This window comes from Coregonus clupeaformis, chromosome 20 (assembly GCF_020615455.1).
Source record: "Coregonus clupeaformis isolate EN_2021a chromosome 20, ASM2061545v1, whole genome shotgun sequence".
Lineage (NCBI taxonomy): Eukaryota > Metazoa > Chordata > Actinopteri > Salmoniformes > Salmonidae > Coregonus > Coregonus clupeaformis.
In genome coordinates this window covers 55,591,345-55,608,844 of record NC_059211.1, presented here as the reverse complement: position 1 = coordinate 55,608,844, position 17,500 = coordinate 55,591,345, and the positions used below count along the sequence as shown (strand labels likewise).

Sequence of the window (17,500 nt, the reverse complement as noted above, 5' to 3'; positions counted from 1 at the left end):
CCGAAGCTTAAACAGAGACAGACAGGTAGAGCTTGAGAGAACCAACCTTGTCTAGTTAGCACTAAATAGTCTGGTTACAACTCAGCAGTGTAACACTGTGCTCTAATGTCTCACAGTCTTAATAACCTAACCCCCAATCACTCACTCACTCACTCACTCACTCACTCACTCACTCACTCACTCACTCACTCACTCACTCACTCACTCACTCACTCACTCACTCACTCACTCACTCACTCACTCACTCACTCAATCACTCACTCACCTGGGCATCTCTTCAGAGTTCTCTCTCTCTGCAGCCACCCCCAGGTCCTGGGGTTCAGACGGGGCTAGGGTTCCCTGGCTCTCCCTCGTCCTCCCTCCCCATCGCTCCTCCATCGGCACTGGTCCAGAAAAAGTTTAAAAAAGTTAGTTGCATAGGTAGCGGTAAAGGAAAGCTTTCAGACTGAAACCAGTCAAAACGACAGTCCTAGATGGTAGACGTTTCGAGTTGGTTCCTGTCTCATTCTGGGCTCTAAGCAGAAGTCAGGTGTAGAGCAGTAGCCTGTGGCACGGGGTGGGAGCAGAGCACTCACACGTGGTGAAGGCCAGGTGTTGTGGTACACTGTGGATCTGTTCCTGTCCTGTGTTCCTAACAGCCACGAGGGCTAGGTGGTAGTGCTGCCCCGGGGAAAGCTCTCTCAGGGTATACGTCCGCAGTTTCCCATTGGGTAGGAAGCGACTCCGGGTGCTCAGGCCTCGCGTCACATTGACCACGAAGCCGTCTGGCAGGTTCCTGGGGTGGCGGTCCCACGTCACCTGGGCAGAGTTGGAGGTCACATGGGACAGAGACAGGTTCTGAGGGGGGAGGGGTCCTGGGGGGGGCGGAACAGAGAGGACAGTCTGTCTGTCTGCTGATAGAAACAGACTAGAGGTCCTACAGAACCCAGCTCCGGGTCCTAAATTCAGACTTTTGTCTCGGATCTGATTCGGGTCTGACATAATTGCCAAAGGTTTCGGGTATGTGCAATTAAAATTGATTTACCGACTGGACCCCAATGGGACCCGACTGGACCTGACGACTCTGTTCATTTAGTTTGTGTGATGAGAACTGTGCGAGCTCGTTATCCGTGTCAGCCAATTGCAGCTCAATAAAACGTCCAGCTGAAACCGTTACTGGCTGCTCACCTCACGTGCTGCTGAGGGGGGAGAGAGAGAAAGAAGCCTTGGCCTTTTCATCGAAGCAAAACTAAAGTTAGAGGAGAAAGAGTGAACAGAAGCCGACGAGGGGAACGTCCTTGAGGACACGTTTTTATATTATAGTGGAGAAAGAGAAGAACGTCGGTGAAGCCAGATGGAGCAACTCGCTATTCAGGTTTGATTTCATTTTCTACCTTTTATTATTTATTTTCGTATTATGAATTGTTTTTTTCATTATTATTATTGTAAACCATTATTATTATAATTATTATAATTATTATAATTATTATAATAACAATAATAATAATTATTATTATTGTTATAATAATAATAATAATAATAATAATTATTATTATTATTATAAATATAAATATTATTATTATTATTATTATTATTATTATTATTATTATTTTTATTGTAGGCCTATTTAATAATCTAAAACAGTTATTTTAATAGCCTATGCAAAAAGTGTTTCATTTCATTATATTGATACATTTTCTTTTTAATTTTGTGCTCCGTATTCAGTTTAAGGTTACAAGCAGGCCTGTTAAATAAAGAGCATTAGCCTATTGCTGTCATGTGTTGGGTAGGCCTGAAGGTAGGCAGTCACCTTTGTTGGGAACAGCTGCAATATAAGCCTAGACTGTTCAAACAATGACTTGACTTTTGATATGACCTTAATAAAGTTAAGCAACTTTTGTGAAGGTTTGCTGTGGTGTGGCTATTATTTGTAACTTTTTTTTTCTTATTTTTTTCGTATTTATAATAATTAGTTGTATCATTATTATTATTGTATATCATTGTTATTATTGTAGGTCTATTTAATCATCTAAACCAGTTCTTTAAATATGCTAAACGTGTTTTGTTTCATTCTGTTGAGACATTTTCGTTGGCTAAATTAAAGTTTGATCTGTCTTTTTAATTGCGTGCTCCGTATTTAGTTTAAGATAGGTTATAAGTATCCTAGGCCTTCTGTAAAATAAATATAATTAGCCTATTGCTGTCATTTGTTGCATACGTTAGGCACTACCCTTTCTTGGTAATTGCTGCAATCTAGCCTGTTCAGAACTTTTGTGAAGGTTTAAACCGGTTCTCAAGTGTTTTTAAAAAAAATATTCTGTTGAGCCATTGTCTTTGGCCAAAAATACTGTAATGCTGTGTTTGCCGCGATATAACATCCTGCTCGTATTTTTCCCTGTAAACAATGACTTGACTTACTTTAGATATGACCTTAATAAAGTTAAGCAACTCTTGTGAAGGTTTGGTTTGGTGTTACTATTATTAGGGTTAGCTACTGCAGGCCAATGAAAGCGGTACGCACCGGCGCTCCAACTCACTCCCACAGTTGGACTTGAGGTGAGGAAGAGTGTTTCAGGCCTACCAGAGTCACTCCTTTAATCTAACAATATAATGCTTATCTTTATCAAATATATTCTGATAGAAAATGTAAGAATTTGCCTCCTTCTGTACGCCTATATCTGTATAGCAGTAGCAGCCTATCTGACAGGGATAAAGACGTCCATGTTGACGTTGGGAACACGTCGCCGGCCTTTCTCTCTCTTTCTAGGGCGAGGACGATGCTTGTCTGCCTTTAATATATATGTTTTTATATGAATTTCATACAGTGGACGTCTATAGACCTATATGCATGCAATGCCCTGATGCAATTTAGCGCTCAACTCTCCGACAGCTGAACCGTGAGGTGGACAATTATTGTTTTAGGAAAGTAAAAAACCAATAAAACAATAGACTACAGTTTTGCATATGCTAGCCTACACAACAAAACACAACAAATCGTTTTTTTTTGGTAATTTGTTATAGGCAGTTTTTAAGGACACGGACCTGTGGATTATTGGGCCAATATGTCTTGTTTATTGATGGCGCTGACCCAAGTTGCAGGTTTCTTTCTCTCTCTCTTTCTACTCTTGGATCTGAACGGGTCTCTCAGATCCGAACCAGCACGGGTCTGTTTGTGTCTGTTTTTCCACTGTCCTTTTCGGAATTGGGTCTGACTGTCCTCAGGTCCATTCGGAACGGGTCTCGGTTTTTAGAAAATGTATTTATGCATATCGGGTCTGGTGTTAAAGCCACGGATCCATTTCAGAACGGGTCCAACTTTTTGGACCCGTGAAGACCTCTAGTTTAGACCCTATGGAAGGAATAAAGACAAGATTGTTAAAGTTTTCAGGATTGGATCAATTTAGGTGAAACTCACAATAAACAAGGGATGCATTTCCAACTGTGTTACACCAGCACAGTGAGGGAATATACTAGGATCCTAGGTCATTGTAACTCTGTGTGAATGCAGTGATACAAGTCTGACAGTTGATCTTTGATTCCTGACAGTTCATCTTGATCGCATTGAGCAGCTACTGTGTCTTGTGTGATGATGGTCAGCAGATGCTCAACAGACGGTCAACAGACGGTCAACAGATGCTCAACAGACGGTCAAAGGATGCTCAACAGATGGTCAACAGACGGTCAACAGATGCTCAACAGATGGTCAACAGACGGCCAACAGATGCTCAACAGATGGTCAACAGACGGTCAAGAGACGGTCAACAGACGGTCAACAGATGGTCAACAGACGGTCAACAGACGGTCAACGGATGCTCAACAGATGGTCAACAGACGGTCAACAGATGCTCAACAGACGGTCAACAGACGGTCAACAGATGGTCAACAGATGCTCAACAGACGCTCAACAGACGGTCAACAGACGGTCAACATACGGCCAACAGATGCTCAACAGAAGCTCAACAGACGGTCAACAGACGGTCAACAGACGGTCAACAGACGGTCAACAGACGGTCAACAGATGTGAATTCCTTAGGGCTGGACATTGCCAGGGACCTATGATATTATCACTAGATGGATTGCGATTCTCACGATTCTCACGATTCTCACGATTCTCACGATTCTCACGATTCTCATGATTCTATTCATGGTTTCATGTTTCGTCACAATATTGTTCTGAACGTTCATTTTGGACTGATGCCTGACTGAGCATTCTACTCAATGCATCATCAATGAGAGCGGATGAAGATTTCTTCCAAATTGAATTACAGTGGCTTGGAAATACAATGCCATTCATAAGGAGGCAAATAATTATTAGGAAAACCTTTAGTTATCATTTTGATGTAAAGTAAATTTGACGACATGATAATGCTGGCAAAGTTGTTTCCTACTAAATATTTGACTACTTTAGTAACGTCATGGTATTTCCAGGCACTATAGTGTAATTTAGACTAAACAGTAGTCAGCCTCCGTCCAGAATGACTGGTCGTATCACCCCTTTAAGGCACCACTATGGTGCCGCCGGTAGAGAGCAGCTTGAGAACGTTCAATACAACGGCACGACGCGACCAAATGAAGGAAGCGCAACCTATAAATATGTATTGCGATTCGATACTGTGATTTTATTGCGATTCGACGTTCCAAACATATTGCTCACCATGTCAGCTGCAGAGGGACAAGAGAGAGCCATGAGAACTAGTTTTGATCAGTCATGAAAATTAAAGTGCCAGTTGATCCTGATCCTGAGAGTTGATCCTGATCGTGACAGTTGATCCTGATCCTGACAGTTGATCCTGATCCTGACAGTTGATCCTGATCCTGACAGTTGATCTTGATCCTGACAGTTGATCCTGATCCTGACAGTTGATCTTGATCGTGACAGTTGATCTTGATCGTGACAGTTGATCCTGATCCTGACAGTTGATCCTGATCGTGACAGTTGATCCTGATCCTGACAGTTGATCCTGATCCTGACAGTTGATCCTGATCCTGACAGTTGATCCTGATCCTGAGAGTTGATCCTGATCCTGACAGTTGATCCTGACAGTTGATCCTGATCCTGACAGTTGATCTTGATCCTGACAGTTGATCGTGATCCTGACAGTTGATCTTGATCCTGACAGTTGATCCTGATCGTGACAGTTGATCCTGATCCTGAGAGTTGATCTTGATCGTGACAGTTGATCCTGATCCTGACAGTTGATTCTGATCCTGACAGTTGATCCTGATCATGACAGTTGATCCTGATCGTGACAGTTGATCCTGATCGTGACAGTTGATCTTGATCCTGACAGTTGATCCTGATCCTGACAGTTGATCCTGATCGTGACAGTTGATCCTGATCCTGACATTTGATCTTGATCGTGACAGTTTATCCTGATCCTGACAGTTGATCCTGATCCTGACAGTTGATCCTGATCCTGACAGTTGATCCTGACAGTTGATCTTGATTGTGACAGTTGATCCTGATCGTGACAGTTGATCTTGATCGTGACAGTTGATCCTGATCCTGACAGTTGATCCTGATCGTGACAGTTGATCCTGATCCTGACAGTTGATCCTGATCCTGACAGTTGATCCTGATCACATTTTCTAATAAGAGTGGTCATCTTTAAGTGTCTTGTCTCAGGTGAATTAATTAATAATGAATCCCTCTGCGATGGAGACAAGACTATCTATGTTAGGATGGGGATGTTTCCAGATGCTAAACGAATGCATAGTGAATTCCTGAGGTTCATTGCGTGTCTGCTTCGGCCTTGCTGGCTCTTTGGGGTTTTTTGGCTGGGTATCTGTAAAGCACTTTGTAACAACTGCTGATGTAAAAAAGGGCTTTATTAAAAAAATGTTTGATTGATTGACTGACTGACTGACTGACTGACTGATTGATTGACTGACTGATTGATTGATTGATGTATGAGACGTGATGACATACGGGTCCAGACTTGCAGCGGCCCAGCTGAGTGACTGGTGGAGGGTAACTCGTCTGGTCTGATCCCGCTCTGAGTTAGAACATCCACTGTGTACATCTGGCCAGGGAGCAGAGAGCTGAGGAGGGAAGAAACACACACAGACAGAAATCCCAGTCATGCAAAATGACTCAAAAACTAACATCGTCTCACCTGCTACGGTCTATGGAGATTTATCAGCATTGGCTTCACAGCGCCTTCTACTGGATAACATGTGTATTGCGGTGCAGACAGTGCCCTAGAACAGTGGTTCTCAAGCAGGGGTACTAGGAACCCTGGGGGTACTTGGCCTATCCACAGGGGATTATTGAGAAGACTCTTGAGACCATAGGCCTACTGGTAAAATGCAAGAGGGGGTACTTCAGAGGTACTCTGGGCAGAGCAAAATTCAGTTGGTGGAACAGTAACCGAAAAAGGTTGGGAACCACTGATCTAGAAAGTAATACTATGTGATAGTTATACAGTGGCTTCTAGTGGACATAATCAGTATTGCAGGCTGTAAATCAGTGGTTCTCAACTCTTTTTGGGTCACCACCACCAAATACATCATGCTCTGCCCAGACTACCCCCTCATGGGCATTAGACCAGTAGGCCTATGGTCTCATGAGTCTTTCCAAGTCCCCAGTGGACAGACCAAGAAACCTAGTGATAATGGTGTTGAATGGAGCAGAACCTGAAGGCATATTCCATGGTGCTGGTGTTGAGCAGGGCGGTGCGAACTCCACTACCGTCCCAGGGGACCAGGGAGAGGCGCACCTGGCTGACAGTAGCATGATGAGAAGCCTGAACCAGCCACCTCAGCCATACCTGGGAGGACGATACGTTAACTACCTGCAGCTGATCAGCCCGCCGCGGCCCTGACACAGAGAGAGACACACAGGTCAGTATACACACGCACGCACACACACACACACACACACACACACACACACACACACACACACACACACACACACACACACACACACACACACACACACACACACACACACACACACACACACACACACACACACACACACACACACACACAGGTCAGTATACACACACACACACACACACACACACACACACACACACACACACACACACACACACACACACACACACACACACACACACACAGGTCAGTATACACACGCACACACACACACACAGGTCAGTATACACGCACGCACACACACACACACACACACACACACACACACACACACACACACACACACACACACACACACAGGTCAGTATACACACGCACACACACACACACAGTCAGTTAGTATACACGCACACACACACACACACACACACACACACACACACACACACACACACACACACACACACACACACACACACACACATCAAATAGTCCACATATTCTAAACTACTGTACAGTATACATAAAACAGTGACATTGTCACTGCACTGAAGCAGTCACAGTCCACTCACTGGTGCGTATGAGTGCGACGGCTGGCTGGCTGATATCGTTGCTGTTGGTGTTTCGTTTCACAGAGAAGGTCGAGATGTTGTAGAGCAGGCCAGGCACCAGGCCCTGCAGCTGATAGGTGGACTGCTTCTTGTCAAGGAAGTCCGTCTTCCTGGTTCCACTGCCGCGGTCCAGGAGATCCAGAGGGGCGTAGGTCACAGCGAAGCCACTGACCTATTCATGGGTTGCACGTTTCGTCACAATATTGTTTTGAACGTTCGTTTTAAGGACTGAAGCCCAGGAGAGCTTTCTACTCAATGCAGTCTCAATAGGTGCTGAAGTGCATTACTGTGGCTTGGAAACACGATTATATTTCAAATGTCGCCAGGTTGACTTTCGAGGCAGTGTAACTTTAGTTAACTACAGTTGAAGTCGGAAGTTTACATACACCTTAGCCAAATACATTTAAACTCTGTTTTTCACAATTCCTGACATTTAATCCTAGTAAAAATTCCCTGTCTTAGGTCAGTTAGGATCACCACTTTATTTTAAGAATGTGACATGTCAGAATAATAGTAGAGAGAATGATTTATTTCAGCTTTTATTTCTTTCATCACATTCCCAGTGGGTCAGAAGTTTACATACGCTCAATTAGTATTTGGTAGCAATGCCTTTAAATTGTTTAACTTGGGTCAAACATTTCGGGTAGCCTTCCACAAGCTTCCCACAATAAGTTGGGTGAATTTTGGCCCATTCCTCCTGACAGAGCTGGTGTAACTGAGTCAGGTTTGTAGGCCTCCTTGCTCGCACACGCTTTTTCAGTTCTGCCCACAAATGTTCTATAGGATTGAGGTCAGGGCTTTGTGATGGCCACTCCAATACCTTGACTTTGTTGTCCATAAGCCATTTTGCCACAACTTTGGAAGTATGCTCGGGGTCATTGTCCATTTGGAAGACCCATTTGCGACCAAGCTTTAACTTCCTGACTGATGTTGCTTCAATATATCCACATCATTTTCCTTCCTCATGATGCCATCTATTTTGTGAAGTGCACCAGTCCCTCTTGCAGCAAAGCACCCCCACAGCATGACGCTGCCACCCCCGTGCTGCACGGTTGGGATGGTGTTCTTCGGCTTGCAAGCATCCCCCTTTTTCCTCCAAACATAACGATGGTCATTATGGCCAAACAGTTCTATTTGTGTTTCATCAGACCAGAGGACATTTCTTCAAAAAGTATGATCTTTGTCCCCATGTGCAGTTGTAAATCATAGTCTGGCTTTTTTATGGCGGTTTTGGAGCAGTGGCTTCTTCCTTGCTGAGCGGCCTTTCAGGTTATGTCGATATAGGACTCGTTTTACTGTGGAAATAGATACTTTTGTACCTGTTTCCTCCAGCATCTTCACAAGGTCCTTTGCTGTTGTTCTGGGATTGATTTGCACTTTTCGCACCAAATTACGTTCATCTCTAGGAGACAGAACACGTCTCCTTCCTGAGCGGTATGACGGCTGCGTGGTCCCATGGTGTTTATACTTGCGTACTATTGTTTGTACAGATGAACGTGGTACCTTCAGGTGTTTGGAAATTGCTCCCAAGGATGAACCAGACTTATGGAGGTCTACAATTATTTTATTGGCTGATTTCTTTTGATTTTCCCATGATGTCAAGCAAAGAGACACTGAGTTTGAAGGTAGGCCTTGAAATACATCCACAGGTACACCTCCAATTGACTCAAATGATGTCAATTAGCCTATCAGAAGCTTCTAAAGCCATTACATCATTTTCTGGAATTTTCTAAGCTGTTTAAAGGCACAGTCAACTTAGTGTATGTAAACTTCTGACCCACTGGACTTGTGATACAGTGAATTTTAAGTGAAATAATCTGTCTGTAAACAATTGTTGGAAAAATTACTTGTGTCATGCACAAAGTAGATGTCCTAACCAACTTGCCAAAACTATAGTTTGTTAACAAGAAATTTGTGGAGTGGTTGAAAAACGAGTTTTAATGACTCCAACCTAAGTGTATGTAAACTTCCGACTTCAACTGTATCTAAGATTGAGGGGAGAGCACTGATATTTTAGCTAGCTAACGTTAGCATTGCTAGCTATTTCTGAAAAAAACTTTGCTAGCTCATGGCAACATTGCAATCTCTCTAAAGTAAACTTGACGACATCACAATGACGGCAAAGTTGTTTTCTGCTAATTATTTGTCGACTTTAGCAATGTCATTTCGTTCCCAGGTAGTGTAATTGTGAAGAAACAGTCAGCCCCCCGTTCAGGAAGACATGCTGCGGCATCTGTAGAATGTTGATACAGTAACAATGGCAACGACGCAACCGAGTGATGGAGGTGCAACCCATGAATAGGTATTCAAGGTTAAAGGTTTCATGATGTGTCCCAAATGGCACCCTATTCCCTATATAGTGCACTACTTTTGACTAGAGCCTGTACCACACGTTAGGATAAAATGAGTTAGCCAGCTGACTTGTCTGAATATTCTAAAACAACATATATATATATTCTTTAAAATAAGCTTGAAATGGGCACGGTGTAATGAATCGCTTATCAAAAGTAATCTGTCTAACTCATTGATCTAGCTTAGTAGTATAGCGCTCTGGTCTCCCTGGTGAAAGAGGTATTCTGACCTCAATGGGTTAACTAAGTAACGTATGAATTAAACTGACCAGGCTCTGAGAGGAGGGGTCCGGCAGGTCCCAGCGCAGCACCACCTCATCCTCCTCCACCAGTAGGACACGCAGACCAGAGGGAGGCAACAGGTCTGGGAACAGTGGTAACGTAGAATTGGTTATTTCTACCACAAAGAATAGACTTGGTAAATTGATTAATTGATTAATTAATTTATTGATTTTCTATTGAATTTTACGGGTTTCTTGAATCAAACACCAATAAGATAATTGATAGTAGATAAGATAGCTGAACGCGATTGACTCTCACCTCTCTCACAGTCCTTGCCTGTGTGTCCCACTCTGCATGCACAGCAGTAGTTCCCTCTCCTGTTGCTATGGCAGAGGCCTCTGTTCCCACACGGCTGCAGTACACAGGGATTCTCCACTAGGGGGAGACAGAGACCAGCCATCACCATGATGTGATGTTCTGTTACAAGAGACTGCGTCCCCAAATGGCACCACAGGAGGTTGGTGGCGCCTTAATTTGGGGAGGACGGGCTCGTGGTAATGTCTGGAGTAGAATCGGTGGAATGGTATCAAATACATCAAACACGTGGTTTCCATGGTTTCCAGGTGTTTTGATGCCGTTCCATTCTCTCTGTTCCATTTCACATTTTACATTTTAGTCATTTAACAGACGATCTTATCCAGAGCGACTTACAGTTAGTTAGTGCATACTTTTTTTTCTTTTTTTTTCATACTGACCCCCCACCTGGGGAATCGAACCCACAACCCTGGCGTTGCAAGCGCCATGCCCTACCAACTGAGCTACACGGGATTATGAGCCGTCCTCCCCTCACCAGCCTCCACTGAAATGGCACCCTATTCCCTACATAGGCCCTGGTCAACAGTAGTGCACTGTACAGGGAATAGGGTGCCATTTCAGACGCCACCGGTGTAGCTCTACTCACGTGACTGGCAGTGGTCCCCAAAGAACCCTTCTTTACAGACACACAGGTGGTTCTTCCTGTAGCCTCGACACACACCGCCGTTCAGACAGGGGTTGGACTCACACCTGTCCTTCTCTGGAGAGACAACACTCAGTCACTGGAGGGATACAACTGGAAATACAGCTGAGATTATGTGGGCCGATAGTGTACCTAAGTATAAAAAAACTCCTTAAAATGATACACATTTTAGTCATTTAGCAGACGCTCTTATCCTGAGCAATTAAGGGTTAAGTGCCTTGCTCAAGGGTACATCAATAGATTTCACTTAGTCAGCTTGGGGATTTGAACCAGCGACCTTTCAGTTACTGGCCCAGCCTTTTAACCGCTAGGCTCCTACCCAGCCCAAGACTAAGGGTTATTTCTCCATCAGTTGAGAAACATGAGAGCAGGGAACGTATGCATCAAACGTCTCGATAGGAGGTGCTGATTTTGGATCAGTGTTGACTTTTAGATCATAATGAATAAAAGATACATGGACAGGGGAGACCTGATCCTGGCTCAGCGCTGCCACTCTGAGACATTCGATGCACATGGCCCCAGAGAGAGTGAGTTCTGTACCAATCTCACAGTCTTGTCCCATGAAGCCCTGTTGGCAGTGGCAGGAGTAGGATCCAGGCTGATCCTCACATGTTCCGCCGTGTTTACAGGGCTCCGACAGACACTCATCCACATCTGAGAGGACATGAAAACACACACACACACACACACACACACACACACACACTTATAAACATACACACAATCATGCACAGACACACACACAGGGTTGGGTAGGTTACTTTCTAAATGTAATCAGTTACATGTCCAAAATTGTAATCAGTAACGTAACTTTTGGATTATCCAAACTCAGTAACGTAATCTGATTACTTTCAGTTACTTTTGGATTACTTTCCCCTTAAGAGGCATTAGAAGAGGACAAAAAGGATCCATCAAACACATTTGGAGTGTCATCATAGAGGTCTCTGATTGGTGGTCATCATTTGGTGTGTCATCATAGAGGTCTCTGATTGGTGGTCATCATTAGGTGTGTCATCATAGTGGTCTCTGATTGGTGGTCATCATTTGGTGTGTCATCATAGTGGTCTCTGATTGGTGGTCATCATTTGGTGTGTCATCATAGTGGTCTCTGATTGGTGGTCATCATTTGGTGTGTCATCATAGTAGTCTCTGATTGGTGGTCATCATTAGGTGTGTCATCATAGTGGTCTCTGATTGGTGGTCATCATTTGGTGTGTCATCATAGTGGTCTCTGATTGGTGGTCATCATTTGGTGTGTCATCATAGTGGTCTCTGATTGGTGGTCATCATTTGGTGTGTCATCATAGTGGTCTCTGATTGGTGGTCATCATTTGGTGTGTCATCATAGTGGTCTCTGATTGGTGGTCATCATTTGGTGTGTCATCATAGTGGTCTCTGATTGGTGGTCATCATTTGGTGTGTCATCATAGTGGTCTCTGATTGGTGGTCATCATTAGGTGTGTCATCATAGTGGTCTCTGATTGGTGGTCATCATTTGGTGTGTCATCATAGTGGTCTCTGATTGGTGGTCATCATTTGGTGTGTCATCATAGAGGTCTCTGACTGGTGGTCATCATTTGGTGTGTCATCATAGAGGTCTCTGATTGGTGGTCATCATTTGGTGTGTCATCATAGAGGTCTCTGACTGGTGGTCATCATTTGGTGTGTCATCATAGTGGTCTCTGACTGGTGGTCATCATTTGGTGTGTCATCATAGTGGTCTCTGACTGGTGGTCATCATTTGGTGTGTCATCATAGTGGTCTCTGACTGGTGGTCATCATTTGGTGTGTCATCATAGTGGTCTCTGACTGGTGGTCATCATTTGGTGTGTCATCATAGTGGTCTCTGATTGGTGGTCATCATTTGGTGTGATCATTAGGTGTGTCTTCATAGTGGTCTCTGATTGGTGGTCATCATTTGGTGTGTCTTCGTAGTGGTCTCTGACTTGTGGTCAGACTCGCTCAGGTGGAACAAACTTCAACTTGCACCTTTTTTCAATGCTGAATTGAACGTTGTTGAGAAAACAGAAATGTGTATATTTGCCCAAACATACTTTTTTAATTTAAAGTAATCCAAGAAGTAATCATCCAGTTTAAAAATTTTTTTTATCTGTAATCTGATGACAATATTTCTGAAGCCTTCATCACACTCACACAGGCAGGCTGCCACCCTGTCCCTACATGTCCCTCCGTTCAGACAGGGCTGGGACAAACACTCACTGATCTCTACATAAACAAACAAACATTTGAGTACACTAAACCAAACAGGCCAGTGTGAGATTTAGAGACGAGTCGCAAATTACACCCTATTCCCTATTTAGTGCACTACTTTTGACCAGGGCCCGTAGGACTTTACTAAATCAAATCATATTTTATTGGTCACATATACATATTTACCAGATGTTATCGCGGGTGTAACGAAATGCTTGTGTTCCTAGCTCCAACAGCGCAGTAGTATCTAACAATTCACAACATACACACAAATCTAAAAGTAAAAGAATGGAATTAAGAAATATATAAATATTAGATCGAGCAATGTCGGAGTGGCATTGACTAAAATACAGTAGAATAGAATACAGTATATACATTAAATGAGTAAAGCAGTATGTAAACATTATTAAAGTGACTAGTGATTCCATGTCTATGTATATAGAGCAGCAGCCTCTAAAGGTGCAGGGTTCAGTAACCGGGTGGTAGACGACTAGTGATGGTTATTTAACATTATAACCTGTACTGATCTTGCGTTCTGGATGATAACGGGGTGAACAGGCTGTGGCTCGGGTGGTTGATGTCCTTGGTGATCTTTTTGGCCTTCCTGTGACATTGGGTGCTGTATGTGTCCTGGAGAGCAGGCAGTTTGCCCCCGGTGATGCGTTGGGCAGACCGTACCACCCTCTGGAGAGCCCTGCGGTTGCGGGCGGTGCAGTTGCCGTACCAGGCGGTGATACAGCCCGACAGGATGCTCTCAATTGTTCATCTGTAAAAGGTTCTGAGTGTCTTAGGGGACAAGCCAAATGTGGTGTTGCGCCTTCTTCACCACACTATCTGTGTGGGTGGACCATTTCAGTTTGTCAGTGATGTGTACGCCAAGGAACTTGAAGCTTTCCACCTTCTCCACTGCGGTCCCGTCGATGTGGATAGGGGTGTGCTCCCTCTGCTGTTTCCTGAAGTCCACGATCAGCACCTTCGTTTTGTTGACGTTGAGGGAGAGGTTATTTTCCTGGCACCACACTCCCAAGGCCCTCACCTCCTCCCTGTAGGCTGTCTCGTCATTGTTGGTTATCAGGCCTACTACTGTTGTGTCGTCTGCAAACTTGATGATTGAGTTGGAGGCGTGCTTGGCCACGCAGTCATGGGTGAACAGGGAGTACAGGAGGGGGCTGAGCATGCACACTTGTGGGGCCCCAGTGTTGAGGATCAGCGAAGTGGAGGTGTTGTTTCCTACCTTCACTACCTGGGGGCGGCCCGTCAGGAAGTCCATGACCCAGTTGCACAGGGCGGGGTTCAGATCCAGGGTCCCTAGCTTAATGATGAGCTTGGAGGGTACTATGGTGTTGAAGGCTGAAATATAGTCAATGAACAGCATTCTGACGTAGGTATTCCCCTTGTCCAGATGGGATAGGGCAGTGTCCAGTGCGATGGCGATTGCAGTGTCTGTGGATCTATTGGGGCGGTAAGCAAATTGAAGTGGGTCATGGTCAGGTAAGGTAGAGGTGATATGATCCTTAACTAGCCTCTCAAAGCACTTCATGATGACAGAAGTGAGTGCTACGGGGCGATAGTCATTTAGTTCAGTTACCTTTGCTTTCTTGAGTACAGGAACAATGGTGGACATCTTGAAGCAAGTGGGGACAGCAGACTGGGATAGGGAGAGATTAAATATGTCCGTAAACACTCCAGCCAGCTGGTCTGCGCATTCTCTGAGGACACGGCTAGGAATGCCGTCTGGGCCAGCAGCGTTGCGAGGGTTAACACGCTTAAATGTCTTACTCACGTTGGCCACGGAGAACAAGAGCCCACAGTCCTTGGGAGCGGGCCGCGTTGGTGGCACTGTGTTATCCTCAAAGCGGGCAAAGAAGATGTTTAGCTTGTCCGGAAGCAAGACGTTGGTGTCTGCGACGTGGCTGGTTTTCCCTCTGTAATCCGGGATTGTCTGGAGTCCCTGCCACATACGTCTCGTGTCTGAGCCATTGAATTGCGACTCCACTTTGTCTCTGTACTGATGTTTTGCCTGTTTGATTGCCTTATGGAGGGAATAACTACACTGTTTGTATTCAACCATATTCCCAGTCACCTTGCCATGGTTAAATGGCAAGGTGACTCAGAGTCCGCGTGATCAAAACAATTTTGAAGCATGGATTCCGATTGGTCAGACCAGTGTTGAATAGACCTTAGCATGGGTACTTCCTGTTTGAGTTTCTGCCTATAGGAAGGGAGGAGCAAAATGGAGTCGTGATCTGATTTGCCGAAGAGATGGCGGGGGAGGGCCTTGTAGGCATCTGGAAAAGGCGAGTAGCAGCGATCTAGTGTTTTTCCTAAGCGAGTACTACAGTCAATGTGTTGATAGAACATCGGTAGCGTTTTCCTCAAATTTGCTTTGTTAAAATCCCCAGCTACAATAAATGCGGCCTCAGCATAAAATAAAGTCCAGCGTAGTTCCTTGAGGGGGAATATACACCGCTGTGACTACAGTACCAGTCAAAATTTGGACACACCTACTCATTCAAGGGCTTTTCTTTATTTTTACTATTTTCTACATTGTAGACTATGAAATAACACATATGGAATCTTGTAGTAACCAAAAAAAGTGTTAAACAAATCAAAAAATATATTTGAGATTTGAGATTCTTCAAATAGCCACCCTTTGTCTTGATGACAGCTTTCACACTCTTGGCATTCTCTCAACCAGCTTCACCTGGAATGCTTTTCCAACAGTCTTGAAGGAGTTCCCACATATGCTGAGCACTTGTTGGCTACTTTCCCTTCACTCCGCCGTCCGACTCATCCCAAACCACCTCAATTGGGTTGAGGTCTTGGGATTGTGGAGGCCAGGTCATCTGATGCAGCACTCCATCACTCTCCTTCTTAGTAAAATAGCCCTTACACAGCCTGGAGGTGTGTTGGGTCATTGTCCTGTTGAAAAACAAATGATAGTCCCACTAAGCGCAAACCAGATGGGATGGCATTTCACTGCAGAATGCTGTGGTAGCCATGCTTGTTAAGTGTGCCTTGAATTCTAAATAAATCACAGGCAGTGTCACCAGCAAAGCACCCCCACACTATAACACCTCCTCCTCCATGCTTTACGGTCGGAAATATACATGCGGAGTGTCACGATCGTCTGAAGAAGCGGACCAATACGCAGCGCGTGGAGTGAACATGATGACTTTATTTAATAAAGCAACCACGAAAAACAACAAATGACGATAGTGAAGTCCTCTGTAACACTGACAGAAACATGGAACAAAAACCCACCAACACACAGTGAAACACAACAGTTTAAATATGGCTCCCAATCAGAGATAACGAGCCGACAGCTGACACTCGTTACCTCCGATTGGGAGTCAATGACCAAACATAGAAACCAACCCAACAGAAAAGCAAACATAGAAATACACCCAACAGAAAAATAACAACCCTGGCTCAAAATAAAAGTCCATAGAGCCAGAGTGTCACACGGAGATCATCCGTTCACCCACACCGCTTCTCACACAGACACAGCGGTTGGAACCAAAAATCTCAAATTTGGACTCCAGACCAAAGGACAAATTTCCACTGGTCTAATGTCCATTGCTCGTGTTTCTTGGCCCAAGCAGGTCTCTTCTTATTATTGGTGTCCTTTAGTAGTGGTTTCTTTGCAGCAATTCGACCATGAAGGCCTGATTCACACAGTCCCCTCTGAACAGTTGATGTTGAGATGTGTCTGTGACTTGAACTCTGTGAAGCATTTATTTGGGCTGCAATTTCTGAGGCTGCTAACTCTAATGAACTTATCCTCTGCAGCAGAGGTAACTCTGGGTCTTCCATTCCTGTGGCGGTCCTTATGAGAGCCAGTTTCATTATAGCGCATGATGGGTTTTGCGACTGCACTTGAAGAAACTTTAAAAGTTCTTGAAATGTTCCGTATTGACTGACCTTCATGTCTTAAAGTAATGATGGACTGTCGTTTCTCTTTGCTTATTTGAGCTGTTCTTGCCATAATATGGACTTGGTCTTCTACCAAATTGGGCTATCTTCTGCATTAAGAAGGAAAGAAATTCCACAAATGAACTTTTAAGAAGGCACACCTGTTAATTGAAATGCATTCCAGGTGACTACCTCATGAAGCTGGTTGAGAGAACGCCAAGAGTGTGAAAGCTGTCATCAAGGCAAAGGGTGGCTTTTTAAAGAATCTCAAATACATTTAGATTTGTTTCACACTTTTTTGGTTACTACATGATTACATATGTGTTATTTCATAGTTTTGATGTCTTCAC

The 17,500-nt window shown here is 44.2% G+C and overlaps 1 protein-coding gene across 3 annotated transcripts in view; it reads right to left on the bottom strand.

Moving 5' to 3' along the window:
- Nucleotides 1-17,500, bottom strand: part of LOC121534163 (sushi, nidogen and EGF-like domain-containing protein 1) — a 77,304-nt gene that overhangs the window by 8,754 nt on the left and 51,050 nt on the right. For 2 of the 3 annotated variants that reach the window (XM_041840685.2, XM_041840687.2), the window contains exons 17-25: nt 11,565-11,678; nt 10,968-11,081; nt 10,325-10,441; nt 10,054-10,148; nt 7,395-7,605; nt 6,616-6,799; nt 5,909-6,021; nt 576-854; nt 266-383 (exon numbers count right to left, since the gene is read on the bottom strand). In XM_041840685.2, the coding sequence (XP_041696619.1) occupies nt 266-383; nt 576-854; nt 5,909-6,021; nt 6,616-6,799; nt 7,395-7,605; nt 10,054-10,148; nt 10,325-10,441; nt 10,968-11,081; nt 11,565-11,678 (1,345 nt within the window). Of the gene's footprint in view, nt 1-265; nt 384-575; nt 855-5,908; nt 6,022-6,615; nt 6,800-7,394; nt 7,606-10,053; nt 10,149-10,324; nt 10,442-10,967; nt 11,082-11,564; nt 11,679-17,500 lie in introns of those variants that run through there. The other variant, XR_005994548.2, reaches the window with a different exon arrangement.